This window comes from Phaethon aethereus, assembly GCF_964289735.1.
Source record: "Phaethon aethereus genome assembly, chromosome: 2".
Classification (NCBI taxonomy): domain Eukaryota; kingdom Metazoa; phylum Chordata; class Aves; order Phaethontiformes; family Phaethontidae; genus Phaethon; species Phaethon aethereus.
The window spans coordinates 142,816,218-142,844,215 of NC_138582.1; the positions used below are offsets into that span (position 1 = coordinate 142,816,218).

Genomic DNA, 27,998 nt, shown 5'->3' on the forward strand with positions numbered 1-27,998 from the left:
AGTGCTGTATATAAGTCTTTTGTTTCTGCTGCCTCTTCTTGATGCTGTGCATTTCCTCCTATTTAAAAAGTTAAATACCCTATTTTTTTTATTTAAATTAAATCAGAAAATAAATTTCAGGAGCATGCTATAAAAAAAAAAAAAAAGAGTCTATACAATTCCACCTCAGAAATCTGTCTGACTGATTTCTGTCACAAACAGCTTGCAAATCTTTGAGAACATAGCTTCTCACTGTAAAATTTGGACAGTGAAAGTATTCTATGGGAGAGTGTTGATAGGCTGGTATGTCTCTAGGCTGACCAAAACCTTGAAGCTCTGATATCCTGAAAGGAATCATGGACCCCTGGAATCTGAGATTCTCTCAGCCACCTCATGTATATTTTGGCAGTCAGTAGGTTCTTGACAGTAACAGAAAGAAAAAGCTTCTTGGGTCGCTGTGGAGAAAGATGAAAACTTGTTGAAGAATCTGTGTATCTGGAGCTGGTATGATCACGTAAGCCAAACATACAAGGCAGTGAAGAAACTGATGTGCCTTCTCAGATCATCCTTAGTCCTAGCCCTGAATTTGAAGGACTCCAGATTTCCATTGATGTGGTAGTTACCATTAGACAAAAAAAAAAAAAAGAGAAAGTAAGGATGGACACATAAAAAAGGAATCTGCCATTTCTTATTCATCCTCCAGACATGGGAGACAGAGGCTTGTCAGCACAGACAGCCCAGCTTCAGAGCAGCCACACTAAGCAGGCAGTGGCAGCGAGTACATGGGCAGAAGTATCTCCCAAACTAAACGATGCTCCATCTCTTCACCAAGGGGAGTCCACAGTGAATCTACCACTTGCTAAAACTAATCCTAAAATCCCAACAGCTTTTTTCTTCTACACGTTTATCTTTTTATTGCCAATTATTTTCCCTCTGAAACTCAAATAAAGCCACTAGTACTAACAGGAAGAGGTAGCTGTGCTGGCTTGCTAGAAGTTTATCTTCACCTTCTTCCTAAGCAGCAGAGAAGCACAATCAGAGCACCAAACATAACCAAAATGAGCTGCAGATAGGTATGAGGTACACTAATCCTATGAAAGCAGATATAATCTGTGTAGTAAGGAAGGAGTCTGAAACATATGCCTTAATGGCACCTGTTTTACCAAGTATCTCAAAAAAGCAGCAGATCCTGCCTCTTGGGCACTCAGCTGATGCAACTAATACGAGCTAGGGAATTTGCCGTACAAAGAAAATGGTGCCATGTGATTGGTATCAGGAAAACTTGTACTTGAAGATCCAGCCATTACACTGGGGTAAATACACTGTGACACTGAACTCCATTCAGGGCAGCAATACAGATATTTCAGTTAGGAAAATGAGGCAGAAACGCAGTAATATGCTATACAGGGGAAAAAAAAAAAAAAGAGTGCAGTAACAAAACACTCCATTTTAACAAGGCAGCTAGGAGGTACAGAAAGGGTTTGGGACACCATTTCCCTCACATGCCCAAGTACTGACCATGAAGGTGACTGGGGCATACACGATCATATTAAGGAACACATGTAAACCAACACAAAAAGATCTAATGTGTATCCTTTAAAGCCTCCAGTTGTTGAAAACATTAAAGTCTTGGCCTTTCACAGAAGTCCATTTAGATCCATAAAATGTGACAGTGATTTTAGTATACCAGTTCAAATGCTCTCCCTGTCTACCTAGCTTGAAGATGGGCAGAAAGTTCTCATTATACAATACAGGCATTTTCTTAGAGGATACAGCTGAAAATAAATTAAAAAAAAAAAAAACACTCAAGGAATTCCTCAAGGAATAAATGCAATTTGAGCCCTACTTCCAATGCTCAGACACATAAATTTCAAATTATATTTTTTAGTTCACATTTGGCAAGTACTCTCATGTGGCTGTACGGGGGGAGCACAAAGCACACATCTCTGCACATTTCAAAAAAATTAAGAAAGTTTTCAGCCTTTCCTCTTCTAGTGACTGTTCCCTGCAATATTGTTGATGTATCAGAAAGATTCTTTTCGTGACATACTTGCAGTTATTTATAAAAAAGAAAACACCAACTAAAAAAACCCAAGAAAACACAAAGATCAGTGCATCATAACAGTAATAAACCTATAGCAGGTCATTCAGGACACAAACTTGCAGTTCAGCCTTGATGGTTTACTGTCATACAGCCAACTATAAGATAATCATCAAAGATTATTAAACAAGCAAGAAGCTAGGAGAAAAACCCTATATATTTTTTTGCTTGCTGAGTATTTTTACAGCTAGAAGTGTACTTGAAATAATATGAATCTTGTCTATACCACTTATATCAGACTGCATGCATGTTACAACTAATGGCACAAAGCTTAGAAATAAGCAAATTAGGTCAGTTCTTTACAACACTGGAATAATCTGAGTATCCTAATAATTTTTCATTGGAAGAGACCTAAATGCAGACTACTAATATGAAGGAACATGTCACGTCTCATCATTCCTGTCCAAATACTCATCAATATTTACTAGTTAATAGGCTGTATTTCTAGAAATCAGGCTACACAACATAGTAACTTCCTACTGCTGAACAAGCCACGAAGTCCTCATTAATGGGAGTGAGCTCTAACTCATTCATGAACCATTTGTTAATATATAAGTTAACCAGTAGGTCAAAGAGTAAAACAAGCATTAGAAATTCACCCTAAACCTTTGAATACAATCTTTTGATTGGTATATGAAAGCACATAAAAAGTGCAAGCTCTCATATTCGATTCTCTTTTATTCCAAAGTCCTTTTCAAGTACTCTGTTAGAGCAAAAGGGACCTTCCAGTAGGGGACTGCTGGTGTCAGTGTAACAGATACAGCATACAGAGGTGCTTAAGGGAAGTGAAAAATTAGCTCTCTGAAATATGTCTTTTAAAAATGACACCAAAGGAAAACTATGTGTTTTAAAGCCCAGGTTTTTTCACCTCTGGGTAAATTCCAGTTCAGGGTAAGCTATAACTAAACTTGTCCCTATGACACTTCAACAGAATTTCAGACTAACTATTCAGGTTGAAAGGAGGAAAAAATACCAATGGTTCAAACCACTACTTGGTGTCTGTCCAGTACAAAGATTCCGATAGCAATCTTCATCTCCCAGTCAAGACATGTATCTATTAAAATAATATTAAAGCAGTCTGGCATTATCTTAAAGCAAGTTATATTCAAGACTTGGTAAAAAGAAGCAGTAGATCCTTTCAGAATTAAAAAAAGAAGTAAACCTTGTTAGGAGGTGATAAAAAATGTACACTCTATCATTACAAAATTCATACTGAGAGTTGGGGAGTTGCAAATTTTTTAATAGACCCACTATGAGAAAGCAAGCATTGCCTATTTCCCTGCCAGACAGATTCAATCCTGACACCCATCTATTTCAATTCAAGGGCAAAATAATTTTCAACTACCCAAAGTGAAAATTTTTTATGTGGTAATACAGAATTCATTTACTTGCTTGGGATCTTAAGTCTATACACTCATTTTTAGGTTTTTGAAATGTAAATACTTTTAAAAGAGCTCCCAGTTGTGTTAAATAAATGCATTTAATTGTAATAGCCCTCAAACTAACCAAGTGAAAACCAATTTTTTAAACTTAAAAGCACATTCAATCTTCTTTTATCAAAACTAATTAAAACTGTGCATATAAGTATTTGGCTAGTTTACAGTATCAACATAATAAAAAATACATGCTAGAAATCATTCCATTAAGTGTTGAAACAAGAAAACATTAATCCAAACTGCTAAGACAAGCCAAGGAAACTGTAAACAGCTATCTACTTGTTTACTGTCAAATGTTATGGGAAACCATTCAAAATGCTGAGCAGAACTACTGTTACCTGTGTTACTCATAACAAATGCAGTTGCCCAGGAGAGGTGAAACTTTTATTTCCATTACTTAAGCTCTTGCTTTCAGCTGCCTATAGCTTTGTCAAATTTTCTCTGAAGTCTACCATGCAAAATAGAGCTCTCCTATCCCCTTCCCACCAGAAATTTCAGTACAAGTATTAGAGTTGTTTTAAGAATGAGATTTAAATGAAAGGGAGGTGGAAATCATTTTACCATTTTATGTGCTAAAAAAACATTATTGTAGCTTTTTACCTGGGAAGCTCTGCTGTCCAATACTTCAGAAGAAAAAGCCAAACATTTGCCTGGGAGTCCTTTATGCTGAGAATGTGCCCCTCTATTCCCTTAGAAAAACCTTTACGTTTGGCAAAGCTTTAGCAAAAATTACAGTTTGCACATGTTCAAGAAAGGTGTCTGGAACTGGCAGCTACACTTGCTAGTAATTCAGTCTCTACGGGGCTTTACAGTTTGAACAGAACTGCCCCAGAGAATTTCTCCTTCCAGAAACTGCCAATTACTGTGTCACAAAGAAATGGAGTGCACAGATACTGTTGGTATTGAGCAAACTCTTAACACCCACCACACAGGCATTAAGTAGGCAGACAGAGAAGCTGGAACCAGGACTTACACGGGAGGGACAGTAAAAAGAAAGGGATAAAATAGAAGCCAAATGATTGGGAGACAGAACAGACAAGGAGCTGGAAGGTAACTGAGCAAGAGCTCAAGTAAGGGAAGATAGACGAGAATTGGCTGGATAATGCACGCAGAACACCACTGGGACTATGAACCCAGGGAGCTAGAAAAGCAAGAAAACTGGTTTGAGAAGCTGGAGAAAGGAAAGCAAAGGAAGGCAAAGCCCTATAAGCTGGAGAAGACAAGGGCAGGTTTTGGGGTGAATAACCATTGCAAAATTTGGATAGAAACAATTCCTTTCCACACACCCCATTTTTTCCATTAGTGTGTTCTACCAGCAAGGAACCATGAAACCCATGGGACACATGTTTCGTTTCTTTTCTTTTCTTGTGGTCAGTCCATAAAGAGGATGGCAACCTAGCACAATTGATCACTATTATCAAATGGTAGACACTTGCTTACATGCTGAAGGTTTTGCTATCGCTGACAGTCACAGCCCTGTGGTGAAGAAAAGCTGCCTTGTTGCAGAACTTGATAGGGAACTGCCAGAAGATGAAGAATGGTCTCTCAGTAAAAGCAAGCATTATCCTGGAAATACAGATACCACTCCTGCCCCTGCTACGATTCCTTTGTGTTGGTAGGTAATGTTTAAGCCAAAACTTTTCAGACACAAAAAACTTTTCTGCACTAATTTCTGGGCATTTAATCTGTGATTCTGAGTGCTTCCTCAGAGCTGCAGATGAAGTCACCCAGGCAACTGAAGGCCCATGTACTAATAAATCAGCTGTGATGGGTTTCATAACAGCTACTCAATGAGATGGGAATAGACAACCCTGTTTGGATTGACCTCTCTTTGGCCCAGGTCCTCATCTTTAAAAATGAGGTTATTGCCACCACTGGAATGCAAGATTATTCCATGTTTCTCAAATCTGATTTTAAAATTCAAGTAATTAAACTTACATCACTCCTTTTGACAACTATTAGTCCTATCAATGGCTGTCCAGAAGAGGCCTATATACTGCCAGTAACATCATCTCCTCAGACAACCTATACATTTCTTCTCATTTTTGAATGTCTTATTAAACAGAGAGCCAGGAGAGAAGATGCAAAAAGCCCAGAGTACCAAGGAAAAGTCCCATCCCATGAGAACATGTGCAAGATTCATTTCTTAAAAAGAAAGGTGTGGCTCTTAGAGAAAGGCTGCATGCTTCCTGACAGGGGCATGAAGCTAACTGCAGGCCAGTTATTAGGCACTGGACAGAGCTGGAGTCACATGAGCTCTGGCCAGAACGGAGTTTACTGGGACAAAAACTGAAATATTGTCATTTCAGCTGAGTTGGCGATCATTTTATCATATCTACTTTCTCATGATGCAAATCCACTCCACTTTTGGTGGGTTCTTTCTAGTTGCAATTGTAGTCTACAGCAAAATACGTACGATTAAAGAGCATTTCAAGTAATCATATCATTACTGTATCAACACATACCCTCCTTTTTCATTTGTGAAAGTGATGTCCTCTCTATCTCCACCCTTAAACTTGAATGAAATTTAGTCTAAACAAGAATATGCTAACATACTGACTTACACTTTGCCTCTTTCAGGAGAACAGTGTTAAAGAACAGAAAGGTAACTCAACCGAAAAATTAGTAAGCAACAACAAGCTGGTTCCTCAGCACTCACTGTAGCCACTCCTTCACAGCCAACACTGTGTAGTAGGAAAGGAGGAAATCCAACAGGCATAAAATAACAACCACTCTCTAAACAACTCTTACATTGGAGGTAAAACCCATTTCAAAAGGAACTGAGGGGAGGGAAAGGGTGCAGTTTCCTGGACCTGAGATAGGAATTAAAAAATGTCTTGGGCATATCAAAATTTGACAGGCTCGACTGTGCAAAACTTCTCACCTCTTTTAGTTGATCAGCACTTCCCCACGATGCTGACCGCTGATGTGATCTCTTTTCTGCTCCTTCTTCAGCCCAACAGCTAGGTGTCTAGAGGGGAAAAAAGAAGAAAACATATTGTACCGAATCCTCCAGGTAAGAACAACTTTTGCTCAATATTGGTTTATTCTTTCTGCAGTGTCAGAGTTCAGGCATTATACATGAAGAATAAATTTCAGAATCTGATATGCAACAGTAACAGTTTCAATACATAAAAAAAAAAAATACAGAAAACTAATGCTTTGTAAACATGCATTTGCAAAGGATGAGGACAATGCACATTACTGAAGAATCTGATAATCACAAAAAACCCTACCTGGCTAGTCCTATCTGCGCTTTGGCATCCATTTCTAGTTTTCACTCAGTGAAAAAACACAAGATTAAAAAAATATATATATATGCAAACTCAGAGACCAAAAGCCAGGATTCACTTCTCTCACCTGTCGTCTTTAATCACTGGGCCACATAATCAATTCCTTCTTGCTAACTCTGACTTGATACAGAGTTGGATATACCTTTTATTATTTTTGGTGCCAACCTACACGAGCAGAACAGTGAAAAGCAGACTTCTTCCAGCCTTGTCCGCGAGCTCAGAAGTTTGAGGACTGTCCTTGGATGTAGGAGCTACAAAGTTAAACCCCAAAGATTGAGAAGGTTCTGGAAGCCTGATCTCCCACTCCTGTACTTATTCACCACAAGATTATTATGACAACTGAGGATATCCACCAGCATTTCTGAACAAGACTGTCACCAGCTGCCAGAGGAGCAACACAGGCATCTAAAATCCAGGGAGAGTTTGGGGTATGAACCATATAAAACTCGGGGCTATAGGCACACATATAAATTGGTGAAAAGCAAAAGAAAAAAAAAAAAGATTTTTTTTAACAACTCCTACTAGTATTAGCTGAATCTTTCACAGTAAGGCCACAAGAAATAAAACTATACCACTGAAAACAATTTGGCAGTGAGGTTTTTCAGGGAGGGGACCATTGCTAATACTTCTCCAAGGGAGATAGGACCCCAGCTCAGCAGGACAGGTAGGATCTGGGATCCACCTGCGTGTGGGGCTTCCCTCTCATGTATGGAAACCCTGTTCCTCCAGACCTCTCCTTACTCCTGCTTCCTCTCTGGGGTCTAGAAACTTCTGTCGTACCCACACACGTAGTAGACACTGTCCTGCTCAGGAAGGAGGCCGGGCATCGCCATAAAAACAATGTCTGCAGCTCCTCATCCTCGCTGCCCTGGGAAGGGAGGTGGAAGCAGCCCTCCGGGGCCACTCAAGGCAAGCACCCCAGGCCGGGCACCATTAAGCACCGAGCTGTAGTTTCAGAGCACAGGGCTATACCTTTATAATCACTTCACTGCCATAGTGTTGTATGGCCTACAGCCCGGCACCTAACCAGTAAGTGCTAGTATTAATGTGCTAAGTCGCTTTGTGGACACAGGCCTACATACCCCACATGTGTTCTCTGCCAGCCCCGCATTTTCCATGTTTTTGGTGGGTTTTTTTTTTTCCTCTGTTATTTTTACAGCACCAGGAATACTTCCACCAAAGGCCCAGCAAGCTGTGCGGGTGATTAGAAAACAAAACAGGGGCGGGGGGGTGGAAATCAGTAATAAAGTTTTTCTGCCGGAAAGAAAAAACAAGTCTTTATAATTAGGGTTCTGTGTCTTTATTATATGACTCTCCTTGTGTGGGTCTAGGGAAGAAGCCAGAAGATAATGTGGTTATGAAACAAACAAACAAAAAAAACCCCCCACCACACAAAAAAAAAAGAAAACAAAAACAAGAGGGAAGAGTTAAAACAGCAATTTAAAACTGTGAGGGAAACATGGGAGTCCCTCCGCCAGCCCCCCCATGACTCCGGTCACCCAAAGCAGAGCCTCTGCCGCACGCGTGCGACCGATGTGTGCCTCCGCTCTGCACTGTAGCAGAGCCATGTCCTAAATAATTACTTGCTCTTGCAGATTGGGTACTTGCCACCTCCCTGAAATTTGTGCAAAAGACCCTGTATTGCTTTCAAATTTTTTTTAAACACTGAAGTGGCTTGCAGATTTCTAACGAACTAGAGAAAATGGAGGGGGGGAAACTTGCTCCTTTTTCAAAATCATGGGCTTCCACAATTTCTTACAATTTACTTTCCAAATTAAATTACTCTTTTCTTAAAGTATTTTACTATATCCCAAGTACAGCTGGAACCATACTCATACAAAACCAGAAAAACATCAATGCAAAGGGAATTCTTAGAAAATTTATCTTCTGAAGAGTGTATTCTGAACAGTGCTCCATAGTTCGGGGAACAACTCCTGGACAAAGTAGAAACAGGCGTTTCAAGTGCTTACATATCTTCCTGTAAGTGCAGGAGGCTGTACCAGGGATCACTAAAAGCTTACAGCCCTTAAATTACAGCTTAATAAACAGAAGAGATATGAATTATTTAAAAGCCAAAATTAGTTTCTCAACAAGGAGAAGTAAACTGTTAAGAACCAAAACAAAACATTCTGTAGAAAGCAAGAGCTTGCCTGTATTTTTTAATAAGCACAGATATTAATTCAGTTAGCAAGACCAAAAACAAACTAATAGCAACACCCTGAAGAACTTCATCAACAACACTGGTGACATTAGAGAGAGGTGGGAATCCTTATATTGCAGTTGATTTAATCAGAAATCAAAAATAACAAATATAAAACATCCATTCACTTAATAAGAAATTTTGTATTTTCTCAAATATGCTTTGACACTCTCTTCCACCCAAATACTATCTCCCTTGAGACAAGGATTACACAGTTGCTTTCAATCTCTGGTAAATTAAGCTAAATCACAACCTTTCAGAATATACATACAAGTATCAGTATACAGGGATCAGACTATTTGTGTCCCTCAACTTCACCTGCAGTATTAGATTAGAAATACTGTACGATGTTCCTAGCACAGTACTGAAGTCGGGCAATGCTATATTAATAATATTCAGATGGAGAAAAGAAAAATGTTAAAAAAAATAACACAACATAAGCAGTTACAAGAATACTATAGCAAGACTGTCTTCTTCAAATTCTAGAAATTGCTGCTTATAATATATTGTAACCCACATTATATGAGGATAAGTTTTGGGTTTGTAACCCAAAACCCTTAGAGTCAAGGAAAAGCTTTTTAAAAAAAACACAACAAACAAGAAACTCCACACTTGTTACATTTAAACAGAAATTCTGCCTTTGTTTTAGCTCAGGTATGAGCACCTCATGTCTCACTTAAATGTTGTAATTTACATCACAAATACGATGGGGGTGTACAGCACCCTTGATATGCCACACCTCACAAAAACTGTTCTCCCATCTTTATTAACAACTACAAAACAGGCTTATTTATGGAAGCCTTCATTTGAAGCTGCAAATGTACTTCCCATGTGTTAAGCATATTGAAAAAAAAAAGTAAAAAAAGTAACTCAAAACTGTATTTGAAGAAAAATTTCTGAATCACAATAAATGAAACCAAAGTTGCAGCACCTCAAGTCAGAGTGAAAGAGGTCATAGGCACTATCTGTGAAACTGGGAATATTTCAGAGCTGAAACAAATGTACAGCATCACTTAAGTAGGAACTGAACTTCATGAAACTGAAGGATTATTCCTGCAAGCCTATATTCAGAAACTAAATTTTAAAACATTTTAGGAGAAGAACCTTGAAAACATTAAGTAACGCACGCTGCAGCTTCAAGAGGAGGATCGCTGATATTTCGAAATGCGAAGGTTCACGGTCCCAGTTTCAGTTGACAAAATGCTTAAAGCATGCGCATGGGATAGGACATGCTGAGAACACCACATCTGGTTGCTCTCTTCAGTCTTAATGTAAATCACAATTACCATTGTTCTAACTCACCCAACCTTGTAGAGATTAGCATTTCTTCCAACGTGTTTAGTAATTCTGCCTTGCTTTTCCACCCATGTCAGGGATATACACACCTACATTCTCTCCACTTCATTTAAATCAGAATGACTGGAGTACCAACCTACCTAAACCAAAAATACGACTGAATTACGCTAAATATCTCACATTTTATTGCCAGCCCTTCACTCTAATTACTATATCTAGCCTGCATTCCAGATTAACTACATTGGGGGATGGGTGCAAAGATTAAGAACACAAGTCTAGGTTTTACAGGGAAAGCAATAATGTTTTTGAAGAACTTCCACAATCAAAAGAAACACAACAGCACTAGAAGATAAAGTCTGATGAGTCTTCAGATGTTTCTAAAGCATTCAAAGGCCTTCTAGAAATTTTACAGAAGGAAATGGCCTAAAGGGTTAGAAGTTAATTTGACTGTAGGTGACTACTCCTCTTAAACATCAGACAGGTTAAGAAAACTTAGAAAGATAAATTCAGTTATATGACACATATATCTTCCTCCTTGTTCCTTCTGCCCAAAGTACATCATTAAAATACCCCATGAAAGCAATGAAAACAAAACATACTCAGGTGATAAATGAGAGGTAACTATATTAAAGCCTTGACCCACAGACGGGAACAAAAATATATTTTAGCCAAGCATTCCAGTTTAATAACTCTGGATTATTCTTTAGATTAAAGTAAAATTTCCGAAAGGCATTTTGCAAACTTTCTTAATTTCCATTTGTGTAACATGTAATTGCCATATACAATGAAAAAGGCATATCCAGACATATCAGAATCCAGTTTAAGAAGTCAACTGGGGGGGGGGGGGGTTGTGCAGGAAATCACTGAATCATATTCCAATTGGTCATTTGTTCTTTTCTTTGTATTATTTAGATCGAGAAAGATGACATAGATGAACTTTAACTGGCAATATCTTTGTTATGACATCAACATCATATGTTTATCCCTAATCCTCCTTTTTAATTTTATAAAAATCTTTTAAATTATTTAGCTGTAATGATATTAATAAACTATGACGATGTTTCTGAAGATTCTTAGACTAGATATTAGGAAAAATTTCTTTACTGAGAGAGTGGTCAAACATTGGAATAAGCTGCCCAGGGAGGTGGTGGAGTCACCGTCACTGGAAGTATTCAAAAAACATGTAGACGTGGCACTTCACTACATGGTTTAGTGGGCACGGTCGTGTTGGGTTGATGGTTGGACTCAATGATCTTAAAGGTCTTTTCCAACCTTAATGATTCTGTGATTCTGGGGTTAGACATAACTATTTCAACACTGAATTATTCCTTATACTAGGAAGGGGGAAATACTTACATGTATAGCATGAAGGAGAAGTATACAAAATCACACCATCGTTGCTCCAAACAGAGACAGAAAAAATGGGGAAGGAAGCTACACTGTGTTTTAAATAGCCTTAATGAAGAGTTCAGATTTTACTGAAAAGGAGAGGGAAGTAGGACAGCGGAGGAACTTGGGAAGGGGATCACAAAGTATATCAACACATGTAAGAATTTCCTAGAATAGTAAGTTTCCCTGCATTTCTGAAATACTTAAAACACTACTAAATAAAACTGCGTACCTCTGATTATCCAAAACTTGCTGCACCTTAAAAGAGCAGCTAGTTGTATGCAAATGCACACAGACACACACAAGCATCACAATATGGTGAAGTCTTAGAAATCTGGAATTGTGTAAATGTCACAATGCATAGCATCATAGTATATTTTTCCAAAAGCAAATGAAACAACCTCACTTCTTTTCAGTGTTTTCAATCAAAACACTTGAGGTGGGTAAGGGAGACACAGAAATTTGAACTACAGTTACTATTCTCCAAAATGCAACAGAAACCAAAAACAAACAAACAAAAATCTGTTTCCTTTATTTAAATAATGAGATATTATTGAACCCTTTTTTAAATGTCCTGGTTTAATTTTAGGGAAAGAAGAAATATTTTATTCATGAGCACTACAGAGTTTCATAGAACTTAAGTGGGAAACAAGGACGTGGAATAAAACTCATTAAAGGTTCATCAGATCACAATGAAGACCAGAATCTGACTCTTGTGGTTTTGGGTTTTTTTTAAATACAAGAATTCTAAGAAACTGGGAACAGCCATAATCACCACCTTCACGCAAGTGCACAAAATTTGGATTTTAAATTAATGTTTCATTAGGGACAAAAAGTACCCTTGAAAGAGAAATAATTATTCCACCTACAATGTAAGTTATGCTGACAGTATTTTTCACGAGTTTAGAACTAGAACAAGCGATAATTTATTCTCCAATGAAACATGGTCATACAAAAAAAAAGTTTATTGATTTTCATTATCTTGTTTTTATTTATTTTGTTTGATACCATAATCCACTCTGCTAAACTATCAAGTGTTATTATTTTTAGCTACTGTAAACTATATGAACTCCCATGAGCTAAACTGTTACTTAGCCAGCAAACACAAAGTAGTGGAAGTACTTGTGCTGGTACTCAGGCAAAGAGCAAGGTTTTAATTTAATTTAACTTAATTTGCCATGCATGCATCCTATCAACGACTTGGAACTCATCCTTAGCTCTTGAAATTAGATATACTTCAAACTACACAGAGCTCTAACAACAAAAAACTGCATGCAACCAAAACATAAGTCAATATTTTATGATCAAGTTCATCTACAAGCCTCCCTGTTTTATTTAAAACAACTTTGCCAGTCACTGTGCTTGTGACATTTTACATATTCATATAGTCCTGAGTAGTCAAGACACACATTTTTCAACGCAACTTAAACACTGATAAATTCTTGATTTTTACATAATTTGAACAAAAAGACAGCTAATATTCCTTACTAGAAGATATCCACACAAATGAAACTCCCCTGCCCTTATCCCTCTGAAATAATACTTCACCTTGTAATGACAACAGTAGTGCCTTTCCTCTCTGTTACATTTGATTATGCTGAAAAGGTAAAATTTTCTTTTTTATTTTTTTTCCCCTCCCTGAGCTCTGTTTCTGAATGAGGCAAAGGGTGGCAGCCAACAGGTCAAATAACCCAAACACTTACTTGAGCTCACTAGAAAAGCAATTTTACTGCCAAATGCTTCAAGCTCAAATATTTATAGAACAAGTTTGTTTCTCTTTTCTGTAACTAGTGAAAAGGTTTGTTTGTGAATGTTTAAATAGTCTAGATTTTCTATTCATAAGGGTATTTACAAACTTTGATATGGATAACTGTTTTATGACAGAGGGGTTAAGAATATAGTCACTACAAAGTATGCTACCGAAAATCTCCTGAATGTAAATTATGGTTTCAAAACAAAGACTTTCAAGGCACAGTATTGTGAAAGGAAGGCACCTTGGCAGTAAATCCAGGATTAAGAAGGTAGATCTTTCATGACAGTAAAGATGACTGCTGCTGCTTCTTTTTTTGCTAAAACTGGCTAGCTGGTTTCAAAATGAATGAGTAGGACATGAAGACAGCATTTTCTTAAAGGGTCCCACCAGAGTTTCTAAAAGTTTCCTTGAACAATTTTAATCATCAGATTTCCAAATTCATTAAATAGGATTTCTTGATCATACAGACAGATCTTTTTTCTTTTCTAAGCATTCTACACTTATCGTTCCCCCATCAGAGGGCTTCCTGCTTTGTGTTACAGTAGATTTTAGAGAGATGTGGGAAATCATTTATAAATTCTAACTTGTCCTGAGAAATTCTGTATTACACAAAATAGACTAAACCCTAGAATCAATTTAAAGAGCTGCTGCGTTTACTCTAAGCAACGGTGACAGAATGGGTGACAAGAACGTTGCAAGTCAGTGGAAACTAACCAAATCCTATAAACCTACAAGTTATGACAGAAAAATCCTTGACATTTTAAAGGTATCATACACATTGTGACACATATGTTTCCATTAAAAACAATTCTTAATGGCACAAAAGTGTTATAAGCAAAAGGTAGGATGACAGAAGCATCCTTTTTCTTTGCAGAACACCCATGATAACAATGGGCCAGAATCATGGCACAAGAGATGGGAAATTGATTCAACAACCATTCCTATGTGGCCTGTAGATTGAAAATATAACCAAAGATCGATAGTTTTTTATCGTTTCCAATTTAGTTTAGAACACAAACTCAGATGATTTACTCCATACCCTAATAACACTACTGAAAAACCAGGAATGCAACTCCTTTGCTAATAATTTGGGTTTTTTAGAATTATGTCCTTTTTACCTGTTTTATAGTGATCATCTTTGTGGACAACAAGCTCCAGCATGAGTAGGAATCAGCCAAGAAACAATGTTCAGCTTTCTAGCCAAAGAGCACTGGAGCATTATGAATGCTACAGCAGCCTAGCTGCCAGAGGTTCCTGCTAAGGATAGAGCCCAGAGGAGGATCCAAGGGTATCAACAAGGGTATCAGGCCATAAATAATCTCAGTAGCCTTCCCTTTGTAGCTGGTGGTAAGGCTCTCACTCTGATGTCTGGCTTCAAGAGGCCACTCTTCCACAGACCATTTTTGTTTGTCTTTCTTGCTACTAAGCAGAGGTAACATCTCAAGACCACGTTACATGCTCACTCCCAGCTTTCTCTTCTTGATTTCCCCTCTAGTGACAAAATGATCGATTCTTTTTAACAGTAACCTCTCTCCTCCCCCCCCAAATACACTTTTTAATACCCACAGATTTATTACCATGATTCAGTAAAATCTTTAGTTTGTCAGCCACTAGTATTACGGAATCTTTTTTTTTTAAATAACATTCAGCACCATTTTGCATAGGGCAGCTTCAAAATAAACCAGACACAAGGCTGAGATTGAAATCTGCTATTTAGCCTCAACATATCTGCCCACATACAGATAATTATTTTTAACAACTGTTTTCTAAAAGCATAAAAATGTTATCTGTCGCATACCATGTTACTGAACTGGCACTGATTAAAAAAACACTACTGTACCCTATTTTTAAGGCTTTATAATAAAATCAAATGAACCCACATTTCTTCAAAATTAAGTTGAGCTAAGATTCCAGATCAGGTGCTAAAAGTATTATCAGGAAGACATCCATTATGACAATGGATTTTGACAACAACAAATTATGACAACATCTCTGTCATCCTGTTTTACAGCTTTTTACCTGAGTAGATTTATCTTTCATACATGAAGGGTAGTGTACGTGGGGATCACGTGGCCACTGTCCTGTGAGGTAAGGTCCTGTTATTGTGTCCAAAGAAGAAGTTCGCCTTATGGTACCAGAAGTTCTGATTTGCTGGGATTTTGGCCTGTCCACTGTAGAAAATCAGAACAAAACCAACAAAAAAGTCAGGCTAAATTTGATATTAAATGTTAAAAGCTAGCTACGACACACAATGGCAAGAACAAATCAGAAAACTCTGTCTAAATACCAAGTTGAAAAGAATGCTATCACATCAAAGCAAATAACATCAGACACAGGAAAAAAAATACAAAAGGAAAAACTTAACAGTCACAAAAAACAACAACGCTTGAAGTGTTCATATCTGCAAAGAACCAGGCTATTTATGTGATATATTTTCATCAACAAAAAACATCAAGCAAATTTAAATACGGTGATAATGCAATTCAGGAAAGCCAGGCATGGAGAAATAGAAAATATAACATCAGTATTGGGTTACTTTTTTTTAAGTCAGCTTGCTTAGCTTTCTAAAATACAAATCATGACAAAAATTGTGATCCTTAAGAAGACACATATCCCATTTCTCGCTCTCATGTATGTCATTCCACATTATTTACAAGATCCCAATACAGGCCTTAGCAAGCTGAAAGTGTGTGTGCGTTATTTCCCCCGACATAGCTCAGGTCAAGGCAGCTACTGTGTTTGTCTTCACTCATCAAAGCGCCTGCAATCTTTGACTCCTCCCTGTACCTCTCTCCCCATACACCTAGATCATGGAACACTTTTTCCTGCATTTAATTTGGAAAGCAGAGAGTAGGGTGATTCATGAGACTGTTCTTTCCCACATTAGAGTTTTACAGCATGCTCTCTGGATCATCTTGCTTTGTCCTTTAGGCAAAATTACTTCATATACTCGTTTTCTAGACTTTACATAAGCCAACCTAAGCCCTACATTACAGCTACTGTCTCTCTTGCTCACCCCTACTAAAAGAAGTCTGCAAGTGAGATTACTTTCAAGTTAGTCACATGCTACACACTGATCCAACCCACCAAAATCCTACTCACTGCTCGGAACTTGAGAGCAGACCTGCTAGCACACTTCCGAGACCAAAGACGGGCATTGACCTCCACATGCATTTTCTCTTTGTATATCATCTCGAATTGCTGGATCTCAAAAGGTAGACTCCATCATTAGTGTCTTATAGCGCATTCAGCACAATGATTAAGGTACAGCTTGCACTAATACAGCATGCTTATAGTATGATATATATGAATACGATGATGTTAAAACGGACCATTTTAGAGAAATGTAGAGCTGCTGAAACACTTCATTGACAGCTAATTTTAGGTGAAGAGTTCTAAATAATGCTGTGAATTGGAAGCATGATACTTTGCATGACATCATACTGCCTTTGCATAATATAATTGCTTTGATTGCAATGCTATCTATAAACCAAATCCCTACAATGTCAAACAGATCTATTCTCATAGGATTCCAATTGTGACATTCACATTTTAAGAAAGATTTTTGAACTATTAGAAGCAAGAAAGCCTGAAATCCAAAATAAAGGCGACAAATTTTAAACATGAAACCAGTATTTACATTGTGCCGAAACACAAAAGCACCTAAGGGACGTGTACCTACAAAGCATTCTTCCAACCTTCACTGCCACGCTATGGCACAATACACTACTTTCCCAGGTAGCCTGAGTTTTGAAAATTCCTCCAAAAGCTCAGTTCATTAGAAATACATTACATATGAAAAATCTATCAGGAATTTGTTAAATATGTAAGTAGTTAAGTATGTACTAAAAAGCACTTTTAAAACAAGTTAGAGACCATGTAGAGACAAACTGGCAAGACAACGTCTGAAGATGGGGAAATAAGGACTAAGCAAAGTTACCTTTGCTAACTTTAAATTTATAAAGTCGTGCTGAAAAAAAAAATAACCTACAAGAAAACACAAGTCCAAACACAGAAATAAAATATATACAACCAGAGAATGATCCAAGATCTGTATCTTGTTTGACACCGAGTAAAGGCAACAGCAATCCCAGCATTAGTAACTCACATAATTGTACTGCAATGGCAACGGACACAACCACCAGAAGTTACTACATTTATATTTTCCCATGGTAAACTTGGAAGCAGACTGCCGGACACTATCAAACCCTGAAAATAGGAGAAGGAAACTTCAAGACACAGTCTCCTAAGTCCCTACTACCCTTCACTATTTTTTTGAATCACAGGAAACAAAACGACACCGCTTCTCAACTGCATATACCAATCCAAGTTAGCACTAGTGTAACGCCAACCCTATTCCATTGCTGTCTGCGCTCCTTCCATCTACTTTGCGATGGCATGCGCAGATGTATGAACCCACCTAGTAAGGTGATTTTCACTGAGTCAAACAAAGAAAACTAAAACCTACCTGAAAAATGTCATAAACACACGGTTTTCCCCATTACAGGCAGGTTTGCATAATATAAGAGGCAGAAACAACCACAGGAGATCCAGGAGTAACAACAGGGATGCAGCAGCACTGAGGTCTGTTCAGTAACAGTTTCGGCTCTCACTCTTTTATGATATATATCCTTAGACCATAAAAAAATAAAGAAGAAGGGATCTACAAAGCATGAAATTTGATGGAACGTCTACAAATTAGCATCTGACAAACCATCTTGTATAGTAATGAACTTAAAGATGACTGGATGCCACGGAGAGCATAGCTGAACTGGACCAGCACAGTGGTGGCTCAAATCAGCTTAAACTGTTTTCTAAATACTAAAACTGTTCTCGGGATTTATTCCTTAATTTTGCTTTTCTCACCTCATTGTAAGTCTGGCTTCTTCCTACTTTACAAGTGACTACAGAATTTTCACTTCTCCCCAGACTTTCATTACCATTGGGATTTCAATGCTCCTATCATGCACATCCTTCTCCAGTCCCAATCACTTTGTCCAGATGGAAACCTCATGCTCTGAATTTCTCACAGAAGCAAAAAAATGTGCAGCAAGTGCCATCAGATATCTGAAGCACTTCAACAGCTCCTGAAGTTAGCCAGACTTCAGCATTCAGAAAGGCTTCATCAATATTCAGAAAGTTCTAAAATTACAGAATTATTTTACCCAAGTTTCAGACTATACCACACCTGACAGTATTGTGTCAGAGTGTATGAGCGGATTTTACTGCAGTGGTAACTCAAAACAATTCTGTTCTTTCTCAGTGACATGTGACATATCTCACAAGGAGCTCAGCTCTACCTCCCGAACAAGTAAACTTTGGAACATAGTATTTAAGAAGCAGAACATTACCTGAAAAAGTTAGCTAGAAATTACAAAAGCAAGATGCATGCTCATAGGAAAGCAAAATGCCTCATGTGTTATTTAAAATATGCCACAAGTTTTAATGGTATGTATTTAGGGGCTATTGCTACACATTTCTAGTTACAAATGATTTTACATAAAATGGCACAAGGCTCCACCTGAATACTACAGCTGGTGAAATTCAGCGTGATCCTACCTCCCAGCAGGAATCAACTAAAATAAACTGCATGAAATCATGAAATTATGGTTCTGCATGCTGCATTGAGAGCCAAAAGAATTCTAGTTACACCACCTAGACTGACTGAAAAAAGGTTTCCATTTCTCTGCCAGCAAAATGTAATTTAGTAAGAGACTAACATATGACAGCTCTTTTGAAAAGGACATAGGGCTCAAATAAAACCATCTGCTACAGCTCTAAAATGAAGAGATTGCCTTCCCATCCAACATAGAGGCAGCTAACCTGCACATAATCTCAAAACCACATTCAGTCCATTTTAGCTTAAATAATGCTTTCTGCCGTGCATGCAGTGAGGAAAATCACCTGCTGCAGAAGAGCAAGGCTGACAGCTAGCATTGGTACCATTATAAAAACAGCTAAATCCACCAGAGCTCATCCATCACCATCTTTTCTTCGCATCTCTCTCTCAGCAGTTAGCAGACGCAGTTCAAATTTGGCCAAAACTTTTCCACTCACATCCTTGCATTGATATATCCAGCTTGAAAAGACTAAAATTATCCTAAGAACTTCTCAGATGACACAGTTACCTCTAAAGTTGAATGAAAAACATGAAATGAAATAAATTTCATTCTTCCCTAAAACTAGGAGCATTAATATTGTCATCTCATTATCCATGTCAGCTGTAACACTCTCCTGCTAAAAGGTGAGACAACATTCTTGCAGTAATATCTTTGATCTTTTTTCTTGAAAATTTGTCTATATCTTAAGCTATTTACCCAAGACAGCCAAGTCATGACACCATGAAATATCAGTACTGAACTCCACAATTAAGTTTCATGAGATGTTGTTTCTCTTCAGTTCAGTTAATAATTCTCTGCAGATCTTTCTGGTTCACCTTCAGATCTACTACTGAAATAAGTCCCAAGCTTAAGTCTCATCCATTCCTAAAGAATTTTGGATTTTACCTAGGAAATGAATACTAACTTCAAAAGAATTCTCTCCATAAATACTAAAGATTCTTGGAAGTACTCACTCTGATGGATATCCTAGTCTGCTCAAGACTCTTTCCATGAACCCCAGAATTCAAGTAGTCTGTCTCAAAGGAGACGCAGAGACTAGATATCACATTACGAAGGAGTTTCAGATATTTCTAGGACATTCCTACTAGAGAGGGTAACAAATTTACAACAATCTTCAAAACCCGATGATTCAGAAGTGCCTTTGTGAATGCCTCTTAAATAATGAAATATGTGGGAATGCAGCATGGGAAGTCATAAACTAGAAATTGAAAGCTGAATATTAAGGAATTGTGACCCACAGTGACTACTAAGAATCGTGGCCCAACACTTAGGTCATGGTTACCACAGCAGTGGCTGCTGCTGACTGCCCCACACATCTCTAGTCAAAAGTCCCCTCTTCTGTTAATCTTCTACAAGCATGATAAGGGATTCCTCTGCTCTTGCTTGCTTTGGACAATGACTCCTTGAGTACTACAAAAGTAGACTTTCAGATACAAGAGGAGGAACATTCTCTGAAAAGTCTGGTCAAGGGGTTTTTTGCTTTTTTGTTTGTTTTTTAAGCGAGTATATAGTGATACTGTACTAATGTGTGAATGTATATTTGATTGGTCTTTCCCACTCCAGTTATGTAGGTAGATGGACAAACCAGTGCATGTTTATTTGCAGAATTTGTCTCTGACACTGTGAAGAAAAAGACTGAATAATAGGGATTTAGAGGCCACTCAAAAAAATATTTCAATCTCCATTCTCAAGAAGGCTTTTCTCTTGTAACTGGAGCCAAAATCTCTCAAGAAAAGGATTAATGAGGGATTTGGGGTCCCTAGAAGTTTTACTCCACAGGACAGATCTATTGGCTCAAAAGACATTTCCCAGTTGCCAGTGACTGACGGACTTGTTTCTGACCCAATCTGCAAATTGGCTGAATGACTGCATTAACAGTTCAGAGTGGTGCAGAACAACAAAGAGCATACTGTTTGTAATGTACTGTTCATACAAAATAACAACAAAAAAAAGGATTTTAAATAGCAACTTAAAAAACACAACACCCTAATATGTAATTGAATGGAAAAAATATGCAGTTGTTGCACTCTTCTTTCTAGAATTTCAAATTAAACACCTTAACCTGTTTAATAGCTTAAAACGAAGCAAAATACCAGCTTTTTCAAACATTTAACATGCAGTACAGTGTTTTACTATCAAAAGGTTATATCAAAGAGGACATAACAAGAGATGGTCATTTTAAGTTACCTTCTGATACATCTCCAAAACTATTTTACGTTCAGCTCCGTAAAATGTGTTTTCATTATGTGCACCACATTGGTTTTGATTCAGTTGTATCAACTTCAGAAATTATTCCCAAGTTTCTGTTTTCAGAAACTGAAACAGAGGATGACTAAAAATGAAGGAGGATGACATTCTAAATTAACTACTCTGAACAGACTGACATAACGCACTCTAATTTCTTCCCATTATCTATAGCATTGAACTGACCAAAAAAAAAAGGCACAGAACAGCACCATAACCTAACCAAGGCTCCAACAACCAAACTGAACAAGCAGAAAGCAGTCCACTTCATAAGATGAGATCTTTTCAGAGATCCAGGTCCATGAATGAAGTGCCTTCTACATTCAAGATTCTTTGGGGGGGCGGGGGGGAAGAGGGGAATCAGTCTTCCACAAAGGCCATTTTACAGTTTGGTAGTCAGGGCACATTCGGTTTTGTACCTGATGAGGCTTACAAGAATTGAAACTGAACTGCATGAAACAGCAAGACTATCAATGCAAGAGGTAGCCTATACTGGGAAAACAAAACAAAACAAGAACAGTTTGTTCTGTCAAAGGAAAATTGTAGACAAAGGCCCACAGTAAGGGTTTTGGGACGCAACCATATTGAGTTACCTTTTATAGCCATGACTAAGCCACCTAGAAAGGGAAGAGGTCTTCTGATTAGTCACTGAATCCAACAGGTAGATCAAGGCATTTCTTTCCATCAAGGAGGTTTTATGCATGACTCTTCAAGGACATACAGCTCTACTCACCTAACTGTAGAGGAAAGCACAATGCTTAGAGCTAGGCTATAGATACCTGGAGGAAGAGGGACAGATGGATGAACCTGTAGGCATATGAATTTCATTGGACCCACAGTTTACTCTCAAATCTTGGTTGCCTGTGCATATATGTTGAAACATGGTCTCTACCTCATGTCCCTATTCCACTCAACTACAGGTCAAATAACACATGGTAACACATGACTATGCATCTTTCAGAATTCAGATTTTGTTCACAGCAAAACTCCCCTGTTTAAAATCAACATTATCCTTAGAGATCAAGCATAGAAAGAATGCTCTAATCTCAGTAAGAAAAGTAAACAAACTATAAGGAAGAAAGTTTCAGCCCTCTAAAGCTAAGTTATTCTTCTAACAAAGATTACTGCTGGCACATATAGGACCTGTATACAAAAGACTAAGCGTTTAATACCACAAAAGCCTGCTTTGTTCAACAGATGTAACCTACACATTCGCACTCTAACAGGACACTAGGTAGGTAAAACACTAATCCCAAGCCTTTCAGATTTTTATATATTTCACATTTTTAGAACATACTTTTCTTTGTTATCACTTCAAACCTAAATACTATGCAAATACCTAAACTTAGTATCATTTAATAAAGTATCTCAAAAATGTTCCCACTTTAAAAAGTTAAAACAAAATTGATTAGGGCTCAGCAGCTAAGAACTTGGGAAAAAGAGCACATTGAAACACGCAACCAACCATTAACTGTTGTGCACTTCTGCAGGTACAGAGAATTTTCTACATTTTAGTTCATTAGTTTAGATCTGTTGAATGATAAATGCAACATCGAGAATGAACTGGGAACCAAAAAGAGTACTAAAGCTGTTTGGTTTTTTTCTTCCAGTGTATTAATAATTAAAATCTTGAAGGAAATTATAAACACATGCAATTAATTCAGTAACTAAAGATAATATCACCTTTCTTGAATAAGCTTGATGCCTCTGAAGCGGTTTTTGTTGTTGTTGTAATACTTCAAATTTAACAAAATGTAGAAAAGTGAGGGTTTTGTACACCTGTAATCTAATTCCACTTTCCATAAAAATGCAGCTGAACATAATTGTGAATAAAAACCCTTTAAAAAAAATCAGAAGGCATCATTCACCATTTTCACAATCAAAATACACAAAGAACTGTAATAAATGCACAGTAGGCTCTACAATACCACTGTAACAATCACCAGTGATTAGAGATAGAAAGCATTCTCCTAGCCAGAGCTAATTATACTAAACAAGAATAATATATTTTTCCTCAAAAAAATACTGAAAAATAGAAATGTAAAACCAGATTAAAATTGATTACTTAAATCAGGCTACCCAACTTTGCTGATTAAATAAATTATCTTTTCATTATCAGTTAAGTCATTGAAACAAAGGACTAGAAACAACTTCCTAAATCAGGAGCCCAGTTCTCAACTATCACTGACAAAATACATATAATCACTTAAAAACAGATTACAAACTTAAGTCTTACAGCACCTGGGTATTTTGCCCCCACGATTCCTACTGGAATATGTTCCAGGTAGATTCCCCCCCCCCATGATTTTAGGCCATACGTTCCACATAAATATTTACACTGACAAACCAATCCACCCATTCATGTCCTAGCACTAACTTACAGTTCTTCCATCCCTTTCCCCACTCACCTGGATTCAGAGAAAGCAATTGTACTTTTATTCAGAGTAGATTTTTTTTATCATCACGTAGTTAAACTCTTAACCTAGTAGTCCTTCTCTGAGTCTACTTCAGTTTGATTTTATCTTTCTTAAATTGCAGAGCACCAAAACTGTGTGCAAAATCCCAGATGACGTCTCAGCAGGCCCCTATGCAGCAGGTTGCTCATTTCTGCAAGACCTGACCTGTGCCCAAGTACTTTTTCAGTCACTTCATGTTGGCAGTTTAGAGATCCCACCATCACCTAACTCCACCCTCCAGCATTTTCAAATTACATGTCCCCACTTCAAGGAAAATATATTCTGCTCAAGAACAACCTCACATACATAAACCTCCAATTTTTACTTTTAAATCTCACTTTCAAAAATTTTTATTTCCATTCCCAAGGTCTGTCAACTCTTGTTGCATAACCTTCCTGTGTACTAATTAAACCTCTCAAAATTCATCAATGGTTTCATCACCCTAATTTTAAAATTTGCCTAAGCAGATAAGATCTATTTTCCGTCTAGAAAATCAGTTCTCTTATCAAAACCACCAGGTTAGCATGACACAATTTGGAAAGCTCATTCTGCACTTTAACATTTCTCACTGCTTTCCACCATCCCTTAGAATTTCTTCTGAAGTTTCACCTATAGCTGAAGTTAGACCAACAGATCTCTATCTTTTAGAACCAGACTAGGTTAAAAATCACTCTCCTTATTGAAACTTGATTACTTATAATTCGTCCTGGTGAGCACAAAGCATTGCATAACTACCTGTGCTATTTCCTCTGAGATTTTTGCTACTATTCCTTGGAGTTGATTTTGAAACCATACATGCCAGCAAATCAATCTCAGACCATCCTTAATCTCTTTTTTCTTGGTAGTGAATGGCTGCAACTACTTTTTCTTTATTTTTCTAGCTGCATGTTTCTATTGTCTGTCTTGAAGCATGCAAAGTCCAAGTCAGTTTGGGTTTTAACAACTCTCAGCTAAGATTCACTTTTTAATTGATAATGTGACCTTCTTTTCCCAGTTCTTCCCGCTGTTTCTTGCAGGCTCTCTCTCTCATTGCTGACTTTTTGAGACAAGTGCCCATGCAATCAGATCACTTCCTTGAGTTGTTCTGATGTTTGAAAGATTCCAATAGTGTTAATTAACATTTGTCATAAAAACAGATCCTCTCCATATTCAAGTCAGAGCAACCCTGGTTAGCCAAATTTTCAAACTATTTATTTCTGAAATCTGAAACTTTACTCAAGATTTATGAATTTTAGAACATATCTCTATGTAGGATTTTTTGGTTTGCTGTATATGCATGTAAATTTGCATGATTAAAAAGTCCTAGCTGTAGAAAACACCTAAAATTTATTGTATATACAGTGCCAGCACACCCATTTCTTCTGCTTCTCCCAGATTTGAGTTGTCAGACTTGGTATTCCTATCTTCCATGCAGCCAAACTGAGTTTCTGCTATAATTCTTGCAATCAAAAGATCTTTGTATTAAAGGTTACACACACCACTAAATAAAATCGTAAGACTCCAATAGTCTTAACAGGCTAGTGCCTTCTTTGGAAGAAATTAAGGTAGATGTAGACAACAGTTTCACAAAATTAGTATTTTAAACAATATAAGGACTGCACACTTCAATACACAACTTGGTTTGAAAGCATGAGTGTCCCTGTTTCTACAGTAATGCCAAAAGATTATTTGGATCTTCAGTGTGGACAACTTCCTAAATTGAGTATGTGCCTCCAGTCATTTCCTTGTATGGACATTTCTCAAATACACATTACTTTCAAACGTGCATGAGTTAATTACATTTTTGCCCATGAGAAACTTTCCTCTACCAGATTAGGACTTTTTCTTGTTCCCCTTGAAATGAACATCAAGTATTTCAAGCATATTTTATGGTTTCTTTGTGGGGTGCGGGGAAGGAGAAAACACTGCAAAGATGATGATGCAGGGCAGGGTATCAGGTACAACAAAGGAGCCACTGAAGGTGAAATACCAGAGAAATCAAGAGTATGAGAGAAAGGATGTGTAACAGTATTCCACTGTCAATTGCCACAATCAAGCAAACACAGCTATCAGTTAAGAACGAAAATTTGAACACCTTAACTGAAATTTACTTCTGTGAAGACAGCTTCTCCTTTAACCTGGCAGCTTCCCAACTACTGTGTAAACCTTCTGCATTCTTCAGCAGTTAGCTGGTATTTTTTGAGTCACACTGTTCAAAGTCTGTTCCGGGACACTCAGCATAAATCTGGGTTTAATTTTTAGTGAGCAAGTCCCCTCTCCATTACTTTGAATAACAGAAAGTTAAGATACCAGTATAAAGAAAGATTTTGAATTATATATGACATACTGCATACAGAGGTATAACACCTAACTGCACAGTCAACACCACAAAGCCACTTGGGTTTTGCAAGGTACTTTCCAGAGCTCCAGACTCCAGTAAGACTGATTAGCTGACATGCGGCCCTGAAGTTAAGCTGACTCCATGTGTGAGAACTGCACTCACCAAACCCTTCCAGAGCACAGATTGCACCACACAGGTACCTGCTGTAACCATCAGCATCTTCTAGTCCGACTGGCCTAATGAGCTCTGCCTTGACGTGCAGAAGCAGCGGTAGTGAGACCATGTTAAATACCAACCTAAATACCAGCGACCCACAGGTCTTGTAGAGCTGCTCACTGGCTCCTCCATGCTGTGTGTCAGTGGCCTGAGTTCTGGGAACAAGGTTTATCCAGCAATATTTCTGATCCCGCATGGGTACAGCGCTTCGTCTAATGAAAACAGACGTACTGTTATCCTTGGAAGCCATATGTTCACAAGCCTAGGCACTTCTATCTGCACTTCGGTAAACTGCTCCCAAACAGCCAATGGCTGACCGCATGTCATGCTTTGAAAAAGTGGTCTTTGTATTTACAGACTAATTTCTGCAGACTAGGATTAACAGAATTTGCTAGTGATTGAGTACTGAATAACCAGAATTTGTTTTCTGAAAAGAACATGTTATTTCCAAATCACAGTTTGATTTCCAAATGCTGACAGATGTCAACAAATTATTAGTTTTGATTACTTTTAGTACTGCGGTCTAAACACCTGTATTAAAACGTTTACTTTTTTCTAACCATGAAGCCTTTTTAAAAATGTAGATATACAGGTAATCCAGCTAGTCAACCTTCACAAAGTATTTCCATCAGAACTCCAGAATAGGCACTGTACACCAAAACAGAGATTAAAAGGCACACCATGTAACAATACCCATTTTGCCATACATTTAATTGGTTCACAACCGAGTGGTTACTGTTACAGAAAGCATTTCCAAAAGACAGATTTATATGTACTAAAACAATATTAGAATTCATACAGCTGCAGAAATGAGTTTCAAGTTTGTAATATGAATGCCAGTGATCTTGCAATGATCAACCAAGCCAGTTAAATATTAGTGTTAATTCCTGAAATTCAAAAGTGTGTCTACAACTAATCTCCTTGCTTATTGCCTGGTGCTGAGAGTGTAGGAAAGGAGGATGAAGCTAACCTTGTTCAAACAGGTGACTTGCACTGTTCAAGGAATGGGACACTCAAATTGGGGGTTGGACTAGCTCATCTTTAAAGGTCCCTTCCAACCCAAACCATTCTGTGATTCTGTAATTATTATTCCAGTTTAGACTATCTCAAGGCAGAGTGAGAAGCAAATACGGTTTTAGATTATTCAAAAAACACAACTGCTATAGTACTCAGTCACCTCTCTTATGAGCAAAATACAAGACAGAGTCTTCCTAAACAGGAAACAAAATGTGTAGTTTGGGTAAAACTAGTTTCAGGTTGTGCAAAACAAATGGCATATAAGAACCAGTGTTGTTAATCACTCATTTGTATCTGATTCAGAGAATAAGATCCATTGCAAACAGCTATTCCTCAACAGTAGCAGCAGTGAAAGTTAAATCCTTATAAACACCAACATATGTGACATCATTTATTGTTAGGGCACATGCAACACTAAATAAGGTCTAACCAATACAGTATCTTGCATTCAGGTTTCAAAACCCAAGCTTGTAACATTTTATGACCTGCTGGGAAGTACATATTGTCTCTGAAGCAGCAGTATCTAATATGGAAAGCTAATTAGGGGATCTACTAATACAAAAAATGAAAACTCTCCATTAAAACCATCTTCCATTAACCCAACACCAACTGGTTAGGTTAATCCCCATTTACAAACTGTGCAGAAAACAGCTATCACTTGAGCCAGACATCCACAC

General features: G+C 37.7%; 1 protein-coding gene across 4 annotated transcripts in view; it reads right to left on the reverse strand.

Annotated features, from left to right (window-relative positions):
• Positions 1-27,998, reverse strand: part of GLCCI1 (glucocorticoid induced 1) — a gene marked incomplete at its 3' end in the record, with an annotated part of 55,394 nt that overhangs the window by 19,925 nt on the left and 7,471 nt on the right. For all 4 annotated transcript variants that reach the window (XM_081996635.1, XM_081996634.1, XM_081996637.1 and 1 more), the window contains exons 2-3: positions 15,467-15,618; positions 6,401-6,487 (exon numbers count right to left, since the gene is read on the reverse strand). In XM_081996635.1, coding sequence (XP_081852761.1) covers positions 6,401-6,487; positions 15,467-15,618 — 239 coding nt within the window. The remainder of the gene's footprint in view (positions 1-6,400; positions 6,488-15,466; positions 15,619-27,998) is intronic.